Source organism: Lathyrus oleraceus, chromosome 2, assembly GCF_024323335.1.
Source record: "Lathyrus oleraceus cultivar Zhongwan6 chromosome 2, CAAS_Psat_ZW6_1.0, whole genome shotgun sequence".
Classification (NCBI taxonomy): Eukaryota; Viridiplantae; Streptophyta; class Magnoliopsida; order Fabales; family Fabaceae; genus Lathyrus; species Lathyrus oleraceus.
In genome coordinates this window covers 87491994-87512748 of record NC_066580.1, presented here as the reverse complement: position 1 = coordinate 87512748, position 20755 = coordinate 87491994, and the positions used below count along the sequence as shown (strand labels likewise).

The 20755-nt window shown below is 33.3% G+C and overlaps 1 protein-coding gene across 4 annotated transcripts; it reads right to left on the bottom strand.

Moving 5' to 3' along the window:
* Nucleotides 1-6754: 6754 nt before the first annotated feature.
* Nucleotides 6755-9152, bottom strand: LOC127118251 (cucumisin). 4 transcript variants are annotated; one of them, XM_051048407.1, is made up of 5 exons: nucleotides 8935-9152; nucleotides 8709-8844; nucleotides 8028-8122; nucleotides 7727-7937; nucleotides 6755-7417 (listed from the first exon to the last, which is right to left on the bottom strand). In XM_051048407.1, the coding sequence occupies exons 1-5, from the start codon at nucleotides 8990-8992 to the stop codon at nucleotides 7291-7293; spliced, it is 627 nt and encodes a 208-aa protein (XP_050904364.1). In that variant the 5' UTR covers nucleotides 8993-9152; the 3' UTR covers nucleotides 6755-7290. The 4 variants fall into 4 exon arrangements, with proteins under 4 accessions (XP_050904364.1, XP_050904365.1, XP_050904366.1 ...); XM_051048408.1 differs by having other exon boundaries at nucleotides 8953-9152; XM_051048409.1 differs by having other exon boundaries at nucleotides 8810-8844; nucleotides 8935-9091.
* Nucleotides 9153-20755: the final 11603 nt, after the last annotated feature.

The following is a 20755-nucleotide window of genomic DNA, read 5'->3' as shown; positions in this document are numbered from 1 at the left end:
TTTTAAGAGCATCATGGTTAGTATTCAAGATTTTAACATGGTATCAACTGAGGCTTGTATCGATTCTATAGAATTGTCCAACACCATCGATTTGGTGCTCGTCAAACATCATCGATTTGGTGCTCACAACTGCGCCTCCTACTGGGCCACCGAACGTGATGTATTCCATGGATGCGTCTGCGATAGAATATACATTTCATTCTTGTTTCTTTTCTATTAATTTACATTTCATTATTGTCTTGAAGTATAGCAGTGTTTTCAAATAGCAATTCTATAATTGTCAAGTAGTTAGTCAAAGTTCGGAGTCATCGAATATAACATATAGTTGTGTTGAAATGCAACTTGTAATTTTATATTTTGCATTTTATATGTTTTAGGCTTGTGTCGATTTGTAATGTTTTTGGGCCTGAATTCAGTTGTCTATATAAAAGACATAGTATGTTGTATATCATATAGAACAACACCCAATCCAAATAACAACTTTACAGTTTAGTTTTCTATTTCTTTTCTCTCTTCTTTCTTGAAAATACTTTGTACCAACAAATTGGTATCAAGGAGTCCGAGTTGCGATTCAGAGAGAATTTGTAATGACAAATGGAACAACAACATCAATGCAGTTTCCAACGAATTTATCGGTTTTCAAATGTGAGAACTATGAACGGTGGGTTGCACAAATGAAGGCCATCCTCAGATTTCAAGATGTGGCTGAAATCATGAACGATGGAGTACCAACACTAAAAATGAATTCAAATGATGTTCAGGAAACCGTGCACAAGGAACGAAAAAGTAAGATGAAAAAAGTATATTCTTGATTCACCAGTGTATGGATCCTAACGTGTTCGAGGAGATAATTGAAGAAGAAACAACCAAACGAATGTGGGACAATTTATATTTTAATTAATATTTTAATTACTATGCATTGCATTGATTTGCATTTGTTTTGATTAATATATTATATTAATCTTAAATTTCTTTTTATGGATTTATGATGTTTATACCTACATATTACACCAATTATTAATAACTAATGGAAAATATATTTATAACTTCATGGATATCACTTAAATCCTCTACAGATATATGGTAATTTGCTTGTAGTACCATAATCAAGTGGCACAGGTTGCTTGGCTTATTGGAAGGCTTTTCTTGCTAAAATGGAACCGATGATGGAAAAGTTACAAAGCAATGACACTAATAGTAAGAGAAATATCACTCTTAATTCATTTGGAAAAAAATTCAATATTTAAATTCTTTTGCATATTTTCCATTTATTTATTGTATTTTTTTTTTAAAACTAATTTTGCCAATAATTAATTTTATGCATTGTGCTTGCAAAAAATACAATATAGCGATCACACTTGTGATATATTAGACAAAAACCTTTGTTTGTTGATATGTGAATATCCCTCATTTTTAACTCTAGGGGTTAGGCTATTTATAAACATGACTCATGAGATGAAGGAGTGACTCCAATATCGAACTCCTTAATTATAAAGTGGAACCATGAGGAATCAATTTGCTCTCTTAACACGAAGAGGCAGTTGCATTCATTGAAAGGTGGCGATAACAACCCTTTCAATAACATGTGGTCCATCGATCAATAATTGCATTGTAACTCAAGTTTTCTTGTATTTCCAACGTAAAATATGGTCGTTGCTTTTACTTTACATATTCCTTTTGATCTGAACCATTGTTCAATTCTATATACAAAGGTTTCTTAGCCCTTTTGGATGATTTTTTTTTGTCATTTCCTCAAACCGAACCTCAACCTCATATCTGTGAGAGAAATTTTTCCTTCTCCTTCATAAATCTTCACCCGAGGCGTTTGCTTTCTCTTTTGAATATGATATCTTTCAGCTTGCATTTGACCTTTAACTTCTTCCCTTGCTCTCACCCTTTTACGGTACCATTCTTACCTTGAATCATTTTTCTATTTCCAGTTTTTATTTCCATTATGGAAGTAGATGATAACCCTTTAAGCCTATCTAGTGATTATGAGGGTAGTGGTTCCTCTCCCTTCATTAGAACAAAAACTCATACTAGTTTAGAGTCCAACTTTTTGGTTACTAGTCATTCAACTCCTTTTATAATAAATGTGCATGATGATTCTTAGTCTGAGAGGTTTTCTAACGATTTCTTTGATAGAGATACTTATCATGATGGTCATCTTTCAACACACTTTTCTCTCATGAGGGTGTCATAGACTATCATGTACTCAGTTTTATGCTCACTCCCTATGTAGCCGTCGAAAACTCTTCTCCTCTTGTACTGACTTCACCAAAGGTGGAGGTTACTACTTTGAATAGGGAAATTTCTCCCTTTCATCAAACCCTACAGGTCTTCCTTTGGCCGAGACCCAAGCAATGCGAAGATTATGGATCACCTCAAACTAAGAACTTAGCCTGCTAATAGAAATTGACTCAGGCCACCAGATGTCAGTTAGGCCGACGAGGTGCCCCGAAAAGGCATCATACTTGTGAATTCGATTAATACAATGAGGTATAGTTGGATGGTTTCTGTGGTATTGGAAGCCCTTTCTTCTTTAGTTCAGTGGACGTGGGGGAAATTAGTATAGAAGTGGGTCGTATTTCTAGTTGGTTGGTTCTCTCTATAGAACTAGGCAAAAGGATTTGTACCAGCTTCGTGGAATGCTATATCTATTTATATGAGTTCCTGTTTACATGAATAAAATTGTGGCTGCCTCTGAACGAATTTGAAGAAGAAGTGTTAAAGTTATTAAAGGTAGCCCATTTGTAGCTTCATCCTAGTGCATGGGCTTTAATAAAGGTGTTTCAGTTCAGGGCTATCGGCTTTGGAAGCCTTCTTGCCGACTATTTTTTTACCTCTTTGTAGTGGTGCATACTTCACTAAATAATCTTCGAGATTAGAGGTTAATCTCACTACGTCAGGAGGTCCCCAATTGGTGTTTACCTTGTCCTTGAACTCGATCTTTTACTCCTCCTCCGACTGGATTTGATGTCTATGCCGCCACTCAAATTCCTTTGGTCTCCTCTGGTCGAGGTCATTCTTCAGCCAATACTGTCATTAAATGGTTTAAAGATTGGGTTTCTCCTCCTCCTAATAATAATAAGATGGATCAGGGGTGAAGACCACACACTTCTATTGGGCATGTTGTTGTCACCACCAATTACTCTTCCTCTTTGATAAAGTTGTCGATCATCCTTCAGTCTTAGATTCCTCGTACTTCTTAAGAAGTTCCATCTATAAGAAAGATATTTCCTATATCCAGAATCTCCCCAAAGAAGAGATGGTGAAACTCATTTCTGAGGCAACTTGATATGCTTATCATACGACTTCTTTGTTTTCCTTGGCAGATGTTGATCGGAGTGATGTTTTAGCCATGAGAAATCCCTCAAAGGACGGGGAAACTTGGAAGGGTAAATATGAGGCGGTCGAGCATGATAAAACCCAACTTTAGAAGAAAGCATTGGATCTTCAGGTAGAAGTGAAAGTTTATGGGACAACTTTTTCCCTCTGCTTAGGAACACTGAGCTATGATCCTCCTTGGAGGTAAAGAAGAAATTTTACAAAGAGGCGGCCACTACTACATCAACACTAACATCTCGCTTCGACGAGGCTATAAAGCCTATTTAGAAGTTGAAAGAGTCTTGGGAAGATAAGCAGGAGATATATGAGGGACAATCGATCATCTTAAGGAAGAAGGTTGATGACTAATTTTGAGACAATGAATAAGCTACCTTGAGGCAATACTTAATGTTAGAAGATTAGAGTTTTAGGAAGATGAGCATGAGATATATGAGAGACAACCGGTCATCTTAAGAAAGAAGGTTGATGGCTAATTTTGAGATGATGAATAGGATACCTTGAGGCAATACCTAATATTAAAAGATTGTGGCAACGTATAATAAACGGAAGACATGGTGTAAAATGCGGTAGGATTAGGAGGGAGAGAGAATTAATTATTGAGTGTAATCTTAGAAAAATAGAATAGTTATTTGGTTGGGAAAAAAGTATCATGCTCTTTAATTAAATTATTTAAATCACAATTGTTAATTAAATTTAACTATTAATATGCATACAAGTTGTACTCACCAAATAATGATAAACAGGTGATTAGTAGGGATGTTCTGGTGGATGAGAGAAAATGGTTGAACGAGAATCAGGGATCAATTTGACATGAGCAGAATATAGACATAACTATTCTTGAAGAAGACCAATAAACTAAAGCCACAACCACTCAAAATGAAGAACCACTCAATCATAATGTTAGAAGATATGCTAGAATGAGAACTGAGTCAACAAAGTTAGATGGATATGAGAGATTTCCAGATCAAGCAATCGACGCAGATGGTGAAGAAGTAATAAAGATGGACGAATCACAACCAGTAGAGTTGAATCAAGCCATGAATGATTCAAATTGGTTGGCAGCAATGCAAGAAGAACTCATGGAAATCGAGAAGAACAAGATCTGAGAGCTTGTAGAAAATTAAATCAAGACACCAATTGATGTGAAATGGGTCTACAAGTTGAATCTAATGCAAAATGGTTAAATTGGCAAGCATAAGTCAACACTAGTCGCAAGAGGTTTTCTGTCAAAACATCGTATCTACTTCGATGAAGTCTATACACCTGTTGCAAGGCTGGAAACCATCAGAATTGCTTTGTCGACTGCATCATACAAAGGATGAAAGATACTTTAACTAGATGTAAAGTCAACATTTCTTAATGGACAATTGGAAGGAGAGGTCTATGTCAGTCAACCATCAGGATTCGAAATCAAAGGCTAGGCGAAGAAGGTGTATAGATTAAGGAAGACTCTATATGATTTGAAGCTAGTTCCAATGGCTTGGTACAAGAGAATAAATAGCCTGCTGATCGAGGAGGGCTTCATAAAATGCTTCTCAGAACATGGAATGTATGTCAACAATACAAGCAGGCTTAGTCGAGTCATTATATGCTTATATGTGGATGACTTGCTGATTACAAGTGCAGATGAAGCAGAAATAAAAGGGATCAAGTCAAAACTGATGCATGATTTTGAAATGTCCGACCTAGGGAATTTGTCTTATTTTTTAGCGATGGAGTTTAAAGATACAAGTGAAGAAGTGTTCTTGCACCAAAAGAAGTGTGCCCAAGATATCTTGAAATGGTTCAAGATGAGTAACTGTATTGCAACTATCACACCATTGGAGATTGAAGCAAAATTGAAAAAGGACACAAATGATAAATTTGTAAGTGCAACACTATACAAGTAAACCATTGGATCCTTAAGGTATCTATGCAACACCAGACCAAATATTTGTCAAAGTGTCAGATTGTTTAGCAGATTCATGGAGACGTAATCAGACTGTCATCTCACTGTAGTCAAGAGAGTGTTGAGATACATAAAAGATACAATTTATCATGGTGTGTTGATGCCAAGGCACAAGAATATCAACACAAATGCAGAGGTACATGGCTATACTGATTCATATGGAGGTCAAGATGAGAAAAAGACTATTACAGGCTACATATTCATGATTGGAGTTGTTCAAATCTCTTGGAGCTCAAGAAAACAAAGATTTATGACTTTGTCATATTGTGAAGCTAAATATGTGGTTGCATCATATGCAACATGTCAAGCAGCACAGATAAAGATGTTGCTAGAAGAGCTCAAGATCATGGAATCCAAGAAAATGAAGTTACTTGTCGACAACAAGTCTGCTATCGACCTGAAAAATCATCATGTTTGCCATGGTCGAAATAAGCACATAGAGAGAAGGTATCATTTTCTTATGGACGAAGTAGTTAAGTTTGAACTTGACCATTGCAATTTAGAATGGAAACTAGCTGATATACTCATCAAGCCTCCGAAAAATATGGATTTGATGAGTTGAAGAAACATTGGGATGAGAAGCCTCAAAAACATGAATTAGAAGGTTTGTTAGAAGATATAATTTAATGTTTTAGAAAAGTTGTATTCAATATAATTGTGTTAGTCGAATATAACATGTGTCGAAATGTGTACGCAAATATTCGATAAAGTCGAATACCGCGGTGTATAAATTGTATTTTGGTTTACTATATATACAGGTAACATTGTAAATCAAAATAACAAATTTCATATTAGTAAAATCCATCTTCACAATTTAGTTTTTCTTTCTCTTTTCTCATTCTTCTTCTCATTCTTCTTCTAACTGTTCCAATAATTAGCACAAAAGTTCATTCATTCTGACATATCGCATAATATGTATATTCATCTCAATAGAGTTGATTGTTTCACCCTTCAACTCTATTTTCTTCTTTTGCTTTGCACATTATGAATTTTTACTTGACAGTCTAAAACTATATGCTTCTTAAGATTTTACTTACATTATGAGTTTGTATAAATATTTCTGTAAATGAAATGATATGAGTTGCTAATAAACAAGGAACTTACTTAATCCATCAGATTGAATATAGAAATTAAATATAGTAATAGATTTTGGCTAGGCATGTCATCCTTGCTTAACACACATGACTTTTCATCTACATACAAAGCCTCTTTTTTCCTTCTTTATTGACTCCATCACATATCATATAACTCACATAAAAATAACACTATATTTTGGCATATGCAGTCATATTCTTTATTATCATGAATTAAATGTTCATGCAATGTCAAGTTGTTTAGTTACTAATCACAGTTTTGGCAATTTTATGACAGGTTTTGTACTCATTTTATCAAAGTATATGAATTATTCAATAGTAATAGTATGTCTAGAGTTATAATTAATACTTAACTTGTACAATGTAACCCGAAAACCTTGCGTTTCTACTCTTCCATTAATATTATTCACATTTATCATATCTGTTCATAATGCAAATAAGAAAAGCAAAAATAAAAATAATAACCGCGACAACAATAATAATAATATACAAAAACAGTTATTGGGCTTCATCAAAAACAATTATTGGGCTTCTCCCTCTAAAATTACCATCGTTCCATACTAAAGAAGCACCAACAACAATTGCCCAAGGTTGATAATTTTGTAAGGATTTAGGATATGAACCTGTGTTTCCTGCTGAAAATACTGTTAGCACACCATGCTTCATGGCGTGAAAAGATCCGACCGACGATACATCTTTAAAATGTATATTCGTTTTAGAAACACTTTCACTAATTGATACAGATAATATATCAACTCCATCTTTAATTGCATCGTCAAATGCGGCAAGAATACTTGCTTCATTGCATCCATTAGACCAGCACACTTTATATACGCAATGCGTGCTGACAGAACTCTCTCTCTAGCGTTTCCTTGTGCAAGGCCTAACATGCTTGCCATACTAACGGAATTCCACCGTTGATGTTGTATGCGTACCATGACCACTTGAATCTCTAGGAGATTCAATATCTTTTGAGCTTAAAGCATTATGATGGAGTGGTGGATAAAACTTTGCTCCAATTATCTTACTGAAAAAACATATACACTGACATTAACACACTTGTGTTACAATTGTTTGCACCTCTCTAATCTCTATGTAAATAAAGTGTTCTATATGTGAATGTGAGTTTCATTTAATCAACTTAACAAATAATTGCAATATGAGATGTAGCTTATTAAAGATCAAATAAATCAAAGTTTAAGTACTATTTTAAATCAATTTTTATGTTGTTAACTAAATAGATGACATTTTATCTCCATCCAACATCCAACATCCATCATTAAACATTTTGTAATCTTAGAGAAAAAGAGCATGATGAAAAGTTAGAGAATATTACTTATTGCATGTAAAATCAAAAGCTTGGCATGAACCCTTCCATTTGGCAGGTGGTGGACTGAACCCTTTATCATTGAAGCTTTTCGATTCTGGCCAAATTCCAGAATCAATCACTCCAACTATAACATCACTTTCATAGTTTTGTCTTTCCACCTCTCGTGTGAGGAGTTGTCTCTTTTCATCAGGAAGAACAGAAATAACTCCAACAACTCCTGCATTACAATAATTCATATTAACAACTTTATAAATATTTTAAAAAGAGGATGTAATTTTTCAATAAAAAATTAGCTTGTAAAACTCACCTGCCATTTTATCAGCTTCATTTTCTGTTAGCTTTGCGACAAATCCGTTGAAACTACACCAATAATAGTAAAGTATAGTCTTTGTTGTCGAGTTGCTAAAAGTATAGAAAAAAAGGTAAGTTAAACAAGTTAAATTTTTTCTTTATATTTTTTTCAAGTCATTCTCTTCACATGTAATATTGTTTGTAACTACTTGATTGTCTAATTTTTGTAGCTATTCTAGTGACATACATATAGGGTCACAACATATGACATCAACTAGTCTTTATTTTACTTGAATTTATTCCTAATTTTTGTTATTTTACTTGAATTTACTCCAATGATATCAAGTCACAACATATGACATCAACTAGTCTTTATTTTTTAGACAAAGTGAGGATGAGTCATTTGAAAGATTTCGCTTTTAAACATCATGGTTTTAAAAAAACGGTTGCAATGACATCGTAGCTTTCGCGATTTTGATCGGTACAGATGTCATGACACTGAATACGGTCGTCACGGTGTAAATTAACCATAATTTATTATATAGTAATAAAACGGAGATCATGGTAACGGTATCAGCATCTGTCAAAATCGTTTTGTCGCGACAGTTTTCGTGGTTGCAGACTGTTTTTTAAAACCCTCTATCCTTGTTTAATATTCCACTATAACTTGTTAAAAATTGAAAAAAAAATGTATAACCTGTCTGTAGCCTGTTGTAACAAATAATTGTAATGGAGTAAACAAGAAGCTTCATCTTTGATGGTATCTCCCGCATAGTCATATAGGGGAAGAGTATTTACCTTAGTGTTAGCAGCTGAGTCATATAGGGGTCCATCTACATAAACAAATATAAAAATTAGGAAATGAATTTAAAAGTGACACTTTAAATGGAAAAGAAAGGATTGAGTTGAAATGATAAAAAAACCATAGCTAGAAGAAACACCTCCCAACAATGGCATGAAGAAGAAAATGTATTGCAACATCTTTGATGAAATATGTTGCAGTATTTTTTATGATAAAGCTATGCTTCAGATGCTGCCAAGCTGCAACACCTTCTTTCTCTCATTGCTCAAGGGTAGCTAACATATACCATATGATGCAAACTATTACCAAAGCTTGACCAAGTTATGCTTTTGATGCTGATATATATATATATATATATATATATATATATATATATATATATATATATATATATATATATATATATATATATATATATATATATATATATATATATATATATATATATATATATATATATATATATATATATATATATATATATATATATATATATATATATATATATATATATATATATATATATATATATAGAGATGAGAGAGAGAGAGAGAGAGAGAGAGAGAGAGAGAGAGAGAGAGAGAGAGAGAGAGAGAGAGAGAGAGAGAGAGAGAGAGAGAGAGAGAGAGAGAGAGAGAGAGAGAGAGAGAGAGAGAGAGAGAGAGAGAGAGAGAGAGAGAGAGAGAGAGAGAGAGAGAGAGAGAGAGAGAGAGAGAGAGAGAGAGAGAGAGAGAGATTTCACTAAGAATCAGCGCCATCACGTTAATGAATATCACTCTGAATCAGCGCCATCATGCTTGTCAAAGAAAGTTCAATAATGCAAGCAAATGATATAAGATGAGAAGAGTTTCTATTTTACATTAAACATTCATACATATTGCTTTTTGCATGGCTTTCTATGTTTGGTTGGTGACTCACATATTCAAAAATGGATACAATAAGAGTTGTCTTGTAGTAATTTTCAATATGTGTGATATAAAATTTAAAACAAGACAAGATTGGGTTATGTACTTAATTAGTTGAACAGAAAACTTAATCATATTTTGAAAAATACTCACATGTAAATAAAAGACTTCTGGGTGTTATTGATTAAAAAAAAGTAAATTTAATTTTACATTTAAAAAAATATATTTAAAGAAAATTTACTCTCAATAATAATTAATTTGATAAAAAGTTAAAAGAGTGGTTTTTATTTTGAAACAAAAAATAAACTACAAAAAATCAAAACAAAACACTAAGCCCAAACAAAAGGTTTGGCCCGGAGTAATGATATTGATATGGATTTTAAGTTCACATTAACACCAAACAAATAATTGTTAGAAAAATTCACGTTAAGTGTCGAGGCAAGCTCAAAGCTTGTGAGAACTGCCTTAGTTTTCAAAAGGTTCTCAATAGTCGGAACCCCTCACTAGCACCGTATCGTCGACATATTAGAGATGAGACACCTCTAACCCATTAGTACCCACCTTGCAACCTTAAAAAACACTTGTCGAGACCGTCTTTTTCAAATAAGCGCCAAGGTCTTCAACAACAAGAAGAAAAAGAAAGGTGGGCTAAAGGGTGTCCTTGCTTCAGAACCTTTTGGATACTAATCTCCTCCGTTGGGCACCAATTCACCAAGGCTGAATGGCTTCCCGAAAAGACACAAGCTTGAATCCAAACCCTCCTCCTATTTTCAAACATGAACATCTGAAACTTATAATCCAGGAAAGACCATGGGACATAATCATGTGCTTTCTAAAAATCTACTTTGAACATAAAAGACTCTCACATATGAGGTAACACATCAACAACACGATTTACCCTAGCTTGCTCCTCCTTTAATATCTTCTAATAAACTAGCCTAGATGGATCTTCCTCAGCATCTTGTGTCATGTAAAGATGTGACACTCTGAAATACCATTGGACAATCTGAATGAACAACTCCATTTGATAGGAGATACGACATCTCGTACTTCAGTTCATACCAGACGATTAAGGAAATCATCATACATGGCGTCTACATATCTAAGGGGCATAGTTGGAGGAGAAGACACGAAAGGGGCTCTTTGAACAACCTTCATATACCCAAACTGGCGAATGACTCGCTCAAGAATAAGTGAATACATTAGACATGATCCACAACCTAACCATCTAGAGAGAAGGTTGTGTCATCTAAGATATGTGTTTTACAATTAAGGTTGTATAACCGGAAGCATTATACATCTGTTATTGTGCGACCAAGATACACTATAAAGGGTTTGGTTGATTGATTCCCTTTGAGCGGGAAGCATGCACTAGCACATGGGATAACCTCAGTGAAGTCTTCAATGTATGATCAGTCAAAGATGTGTGAGAAGTCTTTGAGGATCCATGCATGAAAATGGTACAGACGAATTATTAGTAATAACGCATCACAAGTTTTATAAAAATGGTACAAAAATAGTAAAGAATACAAATATATTACCGCCAACAGCGTGCCACTAGATGTCATATGTCTAGTCTTCCAAAGACAACCTTCAGCTAACTTTTAGTAGAGGTAAACCAAACAAGTGGCCCACCAGTCCTACTCGTGAATCCACTCAAAGTCAGTGAAGTATCTAAGGTAAACCATATTCACCTAATAGGCATTATATTGTCCATAAATATGGACGTGTCAACCAAGTAGAAGAGGTATTACCTCAATGCATATGCTCTATGATACATAAAATGTTCACCATCACTATTGGTATGCTCAACCACATTCAAGTGGTGTGGATACAGGGTCTCTAGGAATCCAAATCTATCATGACACACAAATATGAAACTACTGCTCCTTGGGTTAGCGCATCTTTGTAATTTTCTGACTATGGTTGATGCAATTTAAAGCATCACGCTACTGTAGAAAAATAAATCATCATCAAAAAGTTCGAATAATATAACACATATGTTTAAAAGAATAAATAAAGATAAATTTTAACTCTTCGTTCCACACATTTCTAGCAACATGATCCATATACATATGAAGTAGTGATAAGTCATACATGCCTCCTCTAAACTCCCTAGGAACGACTACGTCAGATGTATCAACTTTGATAAGTGGGGCTTCCGGGGAAGCAACAAGTGACACTTGCCTCCTCTAGGAAGATAAAGCCAGAGATGCCAAAACCATAGAAGTTGACGTCTCCGCATCAAATGAATTGGCATCAACCGATGGTCGCAAGGGTCAGACTCTTTCCATGTGAATCGATGCATGTTGTGAAACTCTGCCGATCCTCAATCGATCTTGGTGATCAGCCATGTTACCTATAATTAAACCAGACAGACAATAGAAAACATTAAAAAAATGAAACCCAGATAAGAGACATTGAATATCAAACCAAATAATGCAGATAGACAAAATATGGAAATGTACTTCCGTATTCTTCGAAAATCAATTTCTAAACAAATACAAAATTTCACTTTCGTATTCTTTGAAAATTAAATTCTAAACAAATACGGAAGTGTACTTCCGTATTAACCTTTAAATCAAAAAATGGCAAAAACGCAGGGTACCAAAAATATAAAAAAAAAAAAGCGCATTTATTAGTTACACTACATAAAAATGACTATAACTACCTATATATTAATGTATATTACACAACCTATTTCTCTAATTTCTTAATGCATGTATAGAAAATCAAATGTGAAAAAATATTTAGTTCAAAAATTTATCAAATGTGTACTTGATATTGAATACTTTGATTGATTAGATGATGAACGTAAAAACTTGGAAGTGACTTGATAGAGTTTGAGAGAGTTTCCTGGAAATAAGGAAGGGGGAGGGTCTGACATGTTTTTAACGAAAAACTTGTTCGAAAGTATTGAGAAACAAGTGTGAGTTGGGTGGAGAAACAGGTGTGAGTTCTAAGTCCCACATTACTTAGAAAAGTAGATGTTAAACACTTTATAAGTAAGAGGACCCATACACTTAACACCTTAAGGTTTTGGATGAATATGTGGTGTCTCTCTCACTTGCTTGGGTGCGTCTTTGATCTTTAGGTGAGTGTTTGGCCCAATATGTATGTTTCTCCTCATGATGACCCATCATTGGTATTAGAGTCCGGTTCGAGTAAGGGACCAGCTCCTTGTATCGAAAGTCTTCCTGACATGGGGTCAGGCAGCGTGTTCCGTTGAACTGCTCATGACGAGATAATGGTGTCTCTCAAACGGCGGTACAAGAATATTAATGAAAGAGCTTTCGTTTGAGGGGGAATATAGTGGATGGACTCACACTTTAGGGGTAGATTATTGAGAAACAAGTGTGAGTTATGTGGAGAAACAAGTGTGAGTTCTAAGTCCCACATTGCTTAAAAACGTGGAGGTTAAGTACTTTATAAGTAAGATGACTATCCCCTCAAGGTTTTGGATGGATATGCGGTATCTCTCTCACTTGTTTGAGTGCGCTTTTGACCTTTAGTTGAATGTTTGATCCACTGTGTATGTTTCTCCCTCAAGATGATCTTTCATAAAGTACACTTCAGTAAGTTATACGGAGATTCATGTCCATATTAATTTTCGTAAAAATTGAAAGTTTGACTTACTTATTAATGGATTGGGGGTAGGATGAGATGCGTTCGAATGTACATTTCTAAATTCTAAACACATTTTATTATTTTTCATGAAAGTACGGGAATAATAGTGAAGTGAGTGAAATAATACTCAAAATGAAAATGAAATCATTTAGTCCACTTTCCAACACTTTACCACTACCTTCTTAACCAACACTTTTATTGCTACTAAGCATTGCAAAAAGGTTTGATTTCATTTTCTTTCATCTCCAATATTATCATACACAAATTTCACAAGTATTTTTTATCATATAAATACTTTAAACGTAGAAATCAATTCAGGTAAAAAATAATTTTAGAATTAGTAATTTTTGCAACAACTTTTAGTTTATTTGATAATTGTTTAACAGCTTAACAATTTGAATACACATAATTATTAAATGTGATTTTTTTCAATGAAAAATATATTGAAAATTAAAGAAAACTCAAGATAGAATATATATATATATATATATATATATATATATATATATATATATATATATATATATATATATATATATATATATATATATATATATATATATATATATATATATATATATATATATATATATATATATATATATATATATATATATATATATATATATATATATATATATATAACTCTATGATAAACATCATAATCATTTGGATAATAATTAAAAAATAAGGCATTGAGTTTTCAGACTTAAAGATAATGTCATCATACGTCAAAATAATGGTAAGCATGACAAACTACCACATATATAACTTCCATTCGATATAATTTTTTAAGATTAAGAATAAAACTACCACATATGGCTTTTATAGGATAAGGTTCTTTAAACGTTAGACTTGCATATAAAATTATAATAAAATTAGATAATTTTAGAATCTTTTAAATTTAATTATCTAATAAATATAAAATTTATTTTTATATTTTTTTAAAGGATAAAAAATGAAAATATTATTAATTATATATTTATTTCATAAAAGAAATCTAAGTTGACCGAAAATTTGACAAGAAGAGTGAGTATATTTAAAAAAAAGTTGATAAATTATTTGCTTTTATTCAGAATAATTAAAATATGGCATTTATCTCACAATAACTAAGGGTCCGTTTGTTATAAATTTTAAACAAATTGTTTATTTTGAAAAATAGTTTCGCAAATGAGAAATTTTAAAATAGTAGAAGTTGTAAAAAGAACATAACATTTTTATTAATTTCGTTAATTATTGATGAGCTTTCTACTATCAAAAATGGGAACTATCTATACATAAAGTATTGAGAATAAAGTTAAATATCATCATACATATAATAATATATATAGCTCATAATTATGGGAACTATCTATTTTTTTTATCGATAAGTAAATTTGGTTTAAAAAAAGAATAATAGGGATACTCCAATCCAACCAAATATAACAAATTAATACAAGTTTTAATACATTAAGGTTGTTCTAATTATAAAATTGTGAAATTTACATAATAATTAAAATCATTTTAAAAGAATTTTTCAGAATTTCAATCACTCCAATTTATATTATATTTTAATATAGAAGAAACTTAATTATTATATTGAAGTAGTAACGTGTTTTAAAAAATAAATAATTTAAAAAATATAAATATATTTTTAAAAAGAAATAACATATTTTAATATAGAGGAGTTTAATTATTGTATTAAAGTAAAGAAATATTTTAAAACTTCCCTTCAATAGAACTTCTTAATATTCAAGAATAAAACTACCGCATATGGCTTTAATAGTATAAGGTCTTTTAAACGTGAAATTTGCATAATTAAAGTTATAATAAAATTAGATAAATTTAGAATCTTTGAATTTATTTTAGTTTTAGAAACCGAGGGCACAAAACCAATGTTTGTTAAATAAACGGATTAAATTGGTTCAAGATTCAATTGGTTCAACCATTAAATTTATGGTCAAATTATTTGTTAAATAAACTAATAATATAAAAATATGTTCACAACTTAATAAAATAAATATTTTAAAAATTTATTACAAATTTAATACAACAATGTCGATAATAGATATAATAACGTAACATAGTTCTACACTTCATTTCAACATTTTTTTAAGAACAATTTGCCCAAATTAAAGAATTACAATAAATTAAGTTAAACTAATTCAAACCCAAATTAAAATAATAGAATATAATAACTAAACTAAAATTCAAATAATTAAGAATACCTAAATTAAATAAGATAAAATATTAAAATAAATAATATAATATAATTCATTAAAAAAAGACGAATTTGAATTGAATTACGACAAATAAATCTTTATTGACAACAACAAATAATATTGACTTGAACGACAATCAATATTAAGTTGAATATCACGACTATGTTTGAAAGAGACAACGTTATGATGATGAAGTGTGGTTGAAAGAAAAACTATAATGGAGTGACAAAACTTAGAAGTTTGTATGGTTGTAAAAAAATATGAATTTTTTTTTATGATGGGGAATGTATGTTAAATTTTGATATTGACATATTAAAATTTATAAAAAAAAAATTAAAAATGGTTAATTTGATAATTTTTTGAACGAGATGGTTTTATAAAATCGACTCCGGTTCTTTAGTTCGAATGGTTTTGGACGGTTCAATCCGGTTTTACTCCGGTTTTGATCCATTAGCGGTTTTGAAAGGTTGATCCATCCGGATTCATCTCCGATTCCCGGTCCAACTGGTTGAACCGGCCGGTTCGGTTCGATTTTTAAAACATTACACAAAGCCCAAACAAAGAGAAATTAGGAAAGAAATCTCAAAGACAAACTGGACCAATCTAACCTAAGCAAACGCCTCAAAACAAAAGGGCACTCATCGAACCAGAAAAAATCAACAAAGCTGGATATGCCCAACTTTGCAAGATAATTTGCACATTGATTAGCCTCTCTATAAATATAATAAAACTGAACTTCTTCAAAATAAGGAAGAAGAAGGATGTGTCTGGTCAAATTCGAGCCTTGCCTGTTCACCCAAGGCGACCCTTGAAGAGCATCCAGAATTGATTTGTTATCAACTTGGACAATAACATTTTTCAAACCTAGTTTCCAAGCTATCTCCAAACCCATAAGCACACCCTATAACTAGACAACAAAACTATTGCAATCCCTAATATATTTATGAAAACTGGCAAGTCAAACACCTTGAGTGTCTCGAAAGAGTCCCTCACAAGTAGCATCGATGCCACTTTTGACAGCCCATCAGAATTGAGACACACCCAACCTAAAGGCGGAGGTCTCTAGAGCACTATAATAGGAGTTTTAGTTATAGGTTGGAGTTTGAGATAAAGATGCTTGCTATCCTGGTACATTAAAACGACATATCTAACCTCAATGCTAAGATTATGAGGCATGATGTAAAAGGGTTCATGAAGCTGCTTATTCCTCCACGTCTAGAGCTGGTGACAATCGAAAGCCCAAAAATCAGGCCAGTCAACATTGGTAAATGGCGAGGGATGAGAAATATTGAAATTAATCCAATCCATCAAAGAGGAATAAAATAATCGATCCTTGTTACGGTGGTTAACAGGCTGATACCAAAATCTCTTAGGATAAGTACAATCACGCAGAGCACGAAGGATAATTTCTGGATTCACACCACAAAGGTCATAAATATTAGTATGCAACTACAAATGATTGAGATAAGAATTAGTAATAATACCAGTGTGACAGATTTTTCAGATAAAGTTTTGAATGCTCTCAGAAACCTAAAGATTCCAAAGTGAATTCCAGAGATGATTGAGAACATCTCCCGGACTCTAGTTTAAAATCCCATACATACTAGAAATCGAGAATATCCCAGAAGTGGTACCACTCCAAATGCAACAATCAGAAAAGGAAGCAGATGAAAAGGGGGGATAACACGAATCTTGTTTGAGATATGATGGGGAAAAATTATGCTAAAAAGAGTCCAGTTCCAAGTACCATCCTCATTCAGGAAATTTGATACAAGAGGAAGATGTCAGATGCTATCCAAGTGAGGGAGAGCAAGATCTTTGATTAACACACCTAAAGCAACCCAAGCATCTTCCCACATCCTGATGATTAAGCCATTTCCTACTTCCCCAATACGACATAGAGTCCATCTTGGGCCTAAGATCAAAGATCATTTTCCAGATCTAAAAGTCATAAGATTTAGCAATAAAACTGTCGGAATCAAGGCGTCTGAAGGCATATTTACTCTTCATGAGCCTACACCAAAGAGAAGAACCATTTGTCTTTAGTTTCCACCCCAGCTTTCAAGGCATGATTTATTCATGATAGGTAAATTCCAAAGACCAAGCCCACCAAATATATTATCTTTGGTAATAATTCTCCAGCGGATAGAGTGAATATGATTTTTCTCCATTGAATCACCCAAAATAAACGATCTTTGGCAATGTTGAATCTTCTTGACGCAAACTTTAGGAATGGGCACATACATCATAGTATAGGTAGGTAACGCCTCAATGACATCCTTAGCTAAAGTAACTCTGTTGGCGAAGGAAAGTTGATTCCTCTTCCAATGATCAAGCCTGGATTGAACTTTCTTAATGAGATACTAATATTCTTTGACTCAGGGTTGTTTGCCCGAAAGGGGAACACCTAAATAAGTGCCAAGGGAAGAGGTCTCCTTGAAATCAGATTTAGAAAGGATGAGCTTCCTGGTAGACATATGAGTATTATTGGAAAAGAAGAAGTTGGTTTTATCCATATTAATACGTTGTCCAGAAGAGTTATAGAATTTGGCTAAGATATCCAAGACCACACTAATTTGAGCTTCAGTTGCAGTCCCAAATAAAATGAGATCGTCAACAAACATAAGATGGGATATCTCAGGTCCCTCTTTGCCAACCTTCAAACAGTTCCACTCGTTGTTCAACACGGCATCATGAATTAGATGAGAACGTTTGTCTATGCACATGACAAACAAATAACGGGACAATGGGTCACCTTGACTTAAGTCTTTTTTGGCCTAAAAAAATTCACCGCTATCACCTTTCCAAAGAAATCGCAAATTGACCGTTGTAATAACAAGAAGAATAAGCTCTTTCGGATTACTAGAAATCCCTACTTTAGAAATGACATTGATGATAAATTTACATTTCATGTTGTCATATGCCTTAGCAAGATCAATCTTGATGGTAAAGGATCCAACTTTCCACTTCGATCTGTTCATACCATGAAGAATTTCCTGAGTAAGAACAATGTTATCATGAGAGCTTCTATTGGGGACTGATTTAGAGAGACAATGGTATCCATGTGCTATTTATGTCTATTAACTATGACCTTAGTAAATACTTTATATAAAGTATTACATAAAGAAATAGGCCTGAAGTGAGAAACCTGTTGGGGATTGTTAATTTTTGGGATCAAACATATGTCTATCAAATTAACAAATTTTAGAGGAATATCTTTGGACCACAACTGATGGATAAAAGTACAAAGGTTCTCACCAATATGATTCCAAGTATTTTGGTAGAAACCTTTAGGAAATTCATCTGCCCCACTAGATTTCCAAGCAGCCATATCAAAAAATTCCTTCTTGATCTCAAAATCTTGAACCTCTGCTTGTAAAGCTCTTTTGACACTATGATCAAACACAGGAAATTTTTAACTGTCTGAAACTAGTTAAAGATGGTGGTATTAGCAGTGAAAAGGAGTTTAAAATGATCCAACACCTTCAACTGCTAAAGTGTTGTCATTTGCATATTTCACCATGTTCTTCATTGAGGGCTTTATGTTGACAAATAAATCTTTTCTTCCAGACATGTGTGATTAGCATCCTGAGTCCAAGTACCACTGGTCCTTGAATCTCTCTTCTTCTCTTGTTGTAACCATTAGCAACGTCTCTTCTTCTTCGTGTTTCACCAGCTTTGCATAAGTTTCTTGATTCTTCCACTTTTCTTGACAATCAATAGAATGGTGACCATACCTTTGACAATTGTAACACTGAATGTGACTCTTGTCTGGATTTTGACCACCACTTATTCCTCTACCTGCAACACCACCTCTTTGGTTGCCTTGGTTCCATGGTTTTCTCTGACTCAACCAGTTTCCTTCTTGGTGATTTCGACCATTCGAATTGTTGTAACCTCCTCTTCCTTTGTTGCCATTTCAACTTCCTTTTCCTTTTCTTTCTTTTGTTGATTGAGCCTTCAAATCCATATCACTCTTCGACTTTCCTGCAGCTCTTTCAGCCATTCTTTGTTCATGAGATTCAAGCGTCCCTTGAAGCTCTTCCTTTGTCAGTTTTGATAAATCTTTTGACTCTTCTATGGCTACTATCACGTGGTCGAGCTTTGGAGCCAACGACCTCAAGATCTTTCCAACAACAGATCTTGATGTCAACAATTCTCCACATACCTTGATTTGATTCACCAGTTTCGTAACCTTGGTGAAGAAATCGGTTATGCTTTCATTGTCTTACATCTGAAGTAATTAATAAGTTCTTTTGTGAGTTTGTAACCTCACCTCTTTCACCTTCTCCACGCCTCCAAACGATTTCTCTAGAATCTCTCATGCTTCTTTTGCTGACTCTGCATCACCAACCTTTTCAAAGTTATATGTATCAACACATTGATGGATTATAAAGAGAGCTTTATAATCTTTCTTCTTCAATTCCTTATGTGCGGTCTTTTCTTGATCTGTCGCGGCTTCTGCAAGCGTTGTTACTCTTTCCTTCACAAGATTCCAAAGATCTTGATAACAGAATACAACCTTTATCAGCTTGCACCAATTCTCATAATTGTTGTTCTTGAGAATCAGAATGTTTGCTAGAAAATGCCCATTTGGACGATTTGTTGCCATGGTGATATTCCTCCAACTAATCAATTTAATCGGAGCTTTTGATACCAGATGTTGGAAATTCCCTAAAACCTATGGAAATTTTCAATCAATCTTGATGAGCAAGATTGTTATCACCCACACTATAGTAATGAAAAAAGAAGAACAATGGAGAAAGAAAGAGTGTGAAGAATGATGAAGAAGAAGAGTAGTAATAAAATTCTACAGAGTTTCTCTCTGTCCACAAACTGTCAAAAACTTCTTATTCACTTTGCAACTGCAAAGTACTGTGAATTCAATGTTTTGAGTACTCTATTCACTTCATTACAAAAATAAGGGTTATTCCTTATATTTATAGATTTATGTTAACTTGGACCTCAAGGCAAAACGCAAAACTATAAAAACCCAAAATAGCTAACACTACTAAAATAGGCATAAGTCAAAATTATGTGTGAAGTAGTATGCTTCGACACTTCGATACACCAATACAACTTAACACACTAGAGGATTCGACACTTTCTTGTTCTGTCGAGCAACCTGCTTCGACGCAAGGAATTACAATTCAACAAAAAGAACCTAACACTTTTATTAATTTCATTAATTATTGATGAGTTCTCTACT

Excerpts from the sequence above, each read along its gene's own strand:
- LOC127118251 (XM_051048407.1), bottom strand. The coding sequence starts at position 8,992 with ATGTTGCAATACATTTTCTTCTTCATGCCATTGTTGGGAGGTGTTTCT. Across the intron at positions 8,845-8,934 it reads AGGTGTTTCTTCTAGCTATG|ATGGACCCCTATATGACTCA; the intron begins GTTTTTTTATCA and ends TTGTTTATGTAG. Across the intron at positions 7,938-8,027 it reads TGAAGCTGATAAAATGGCAG|GAGTTGTTGGAGTTATTTCT; the intron begins GTGAGTTTTACA and ends ATTGTAATGCAG.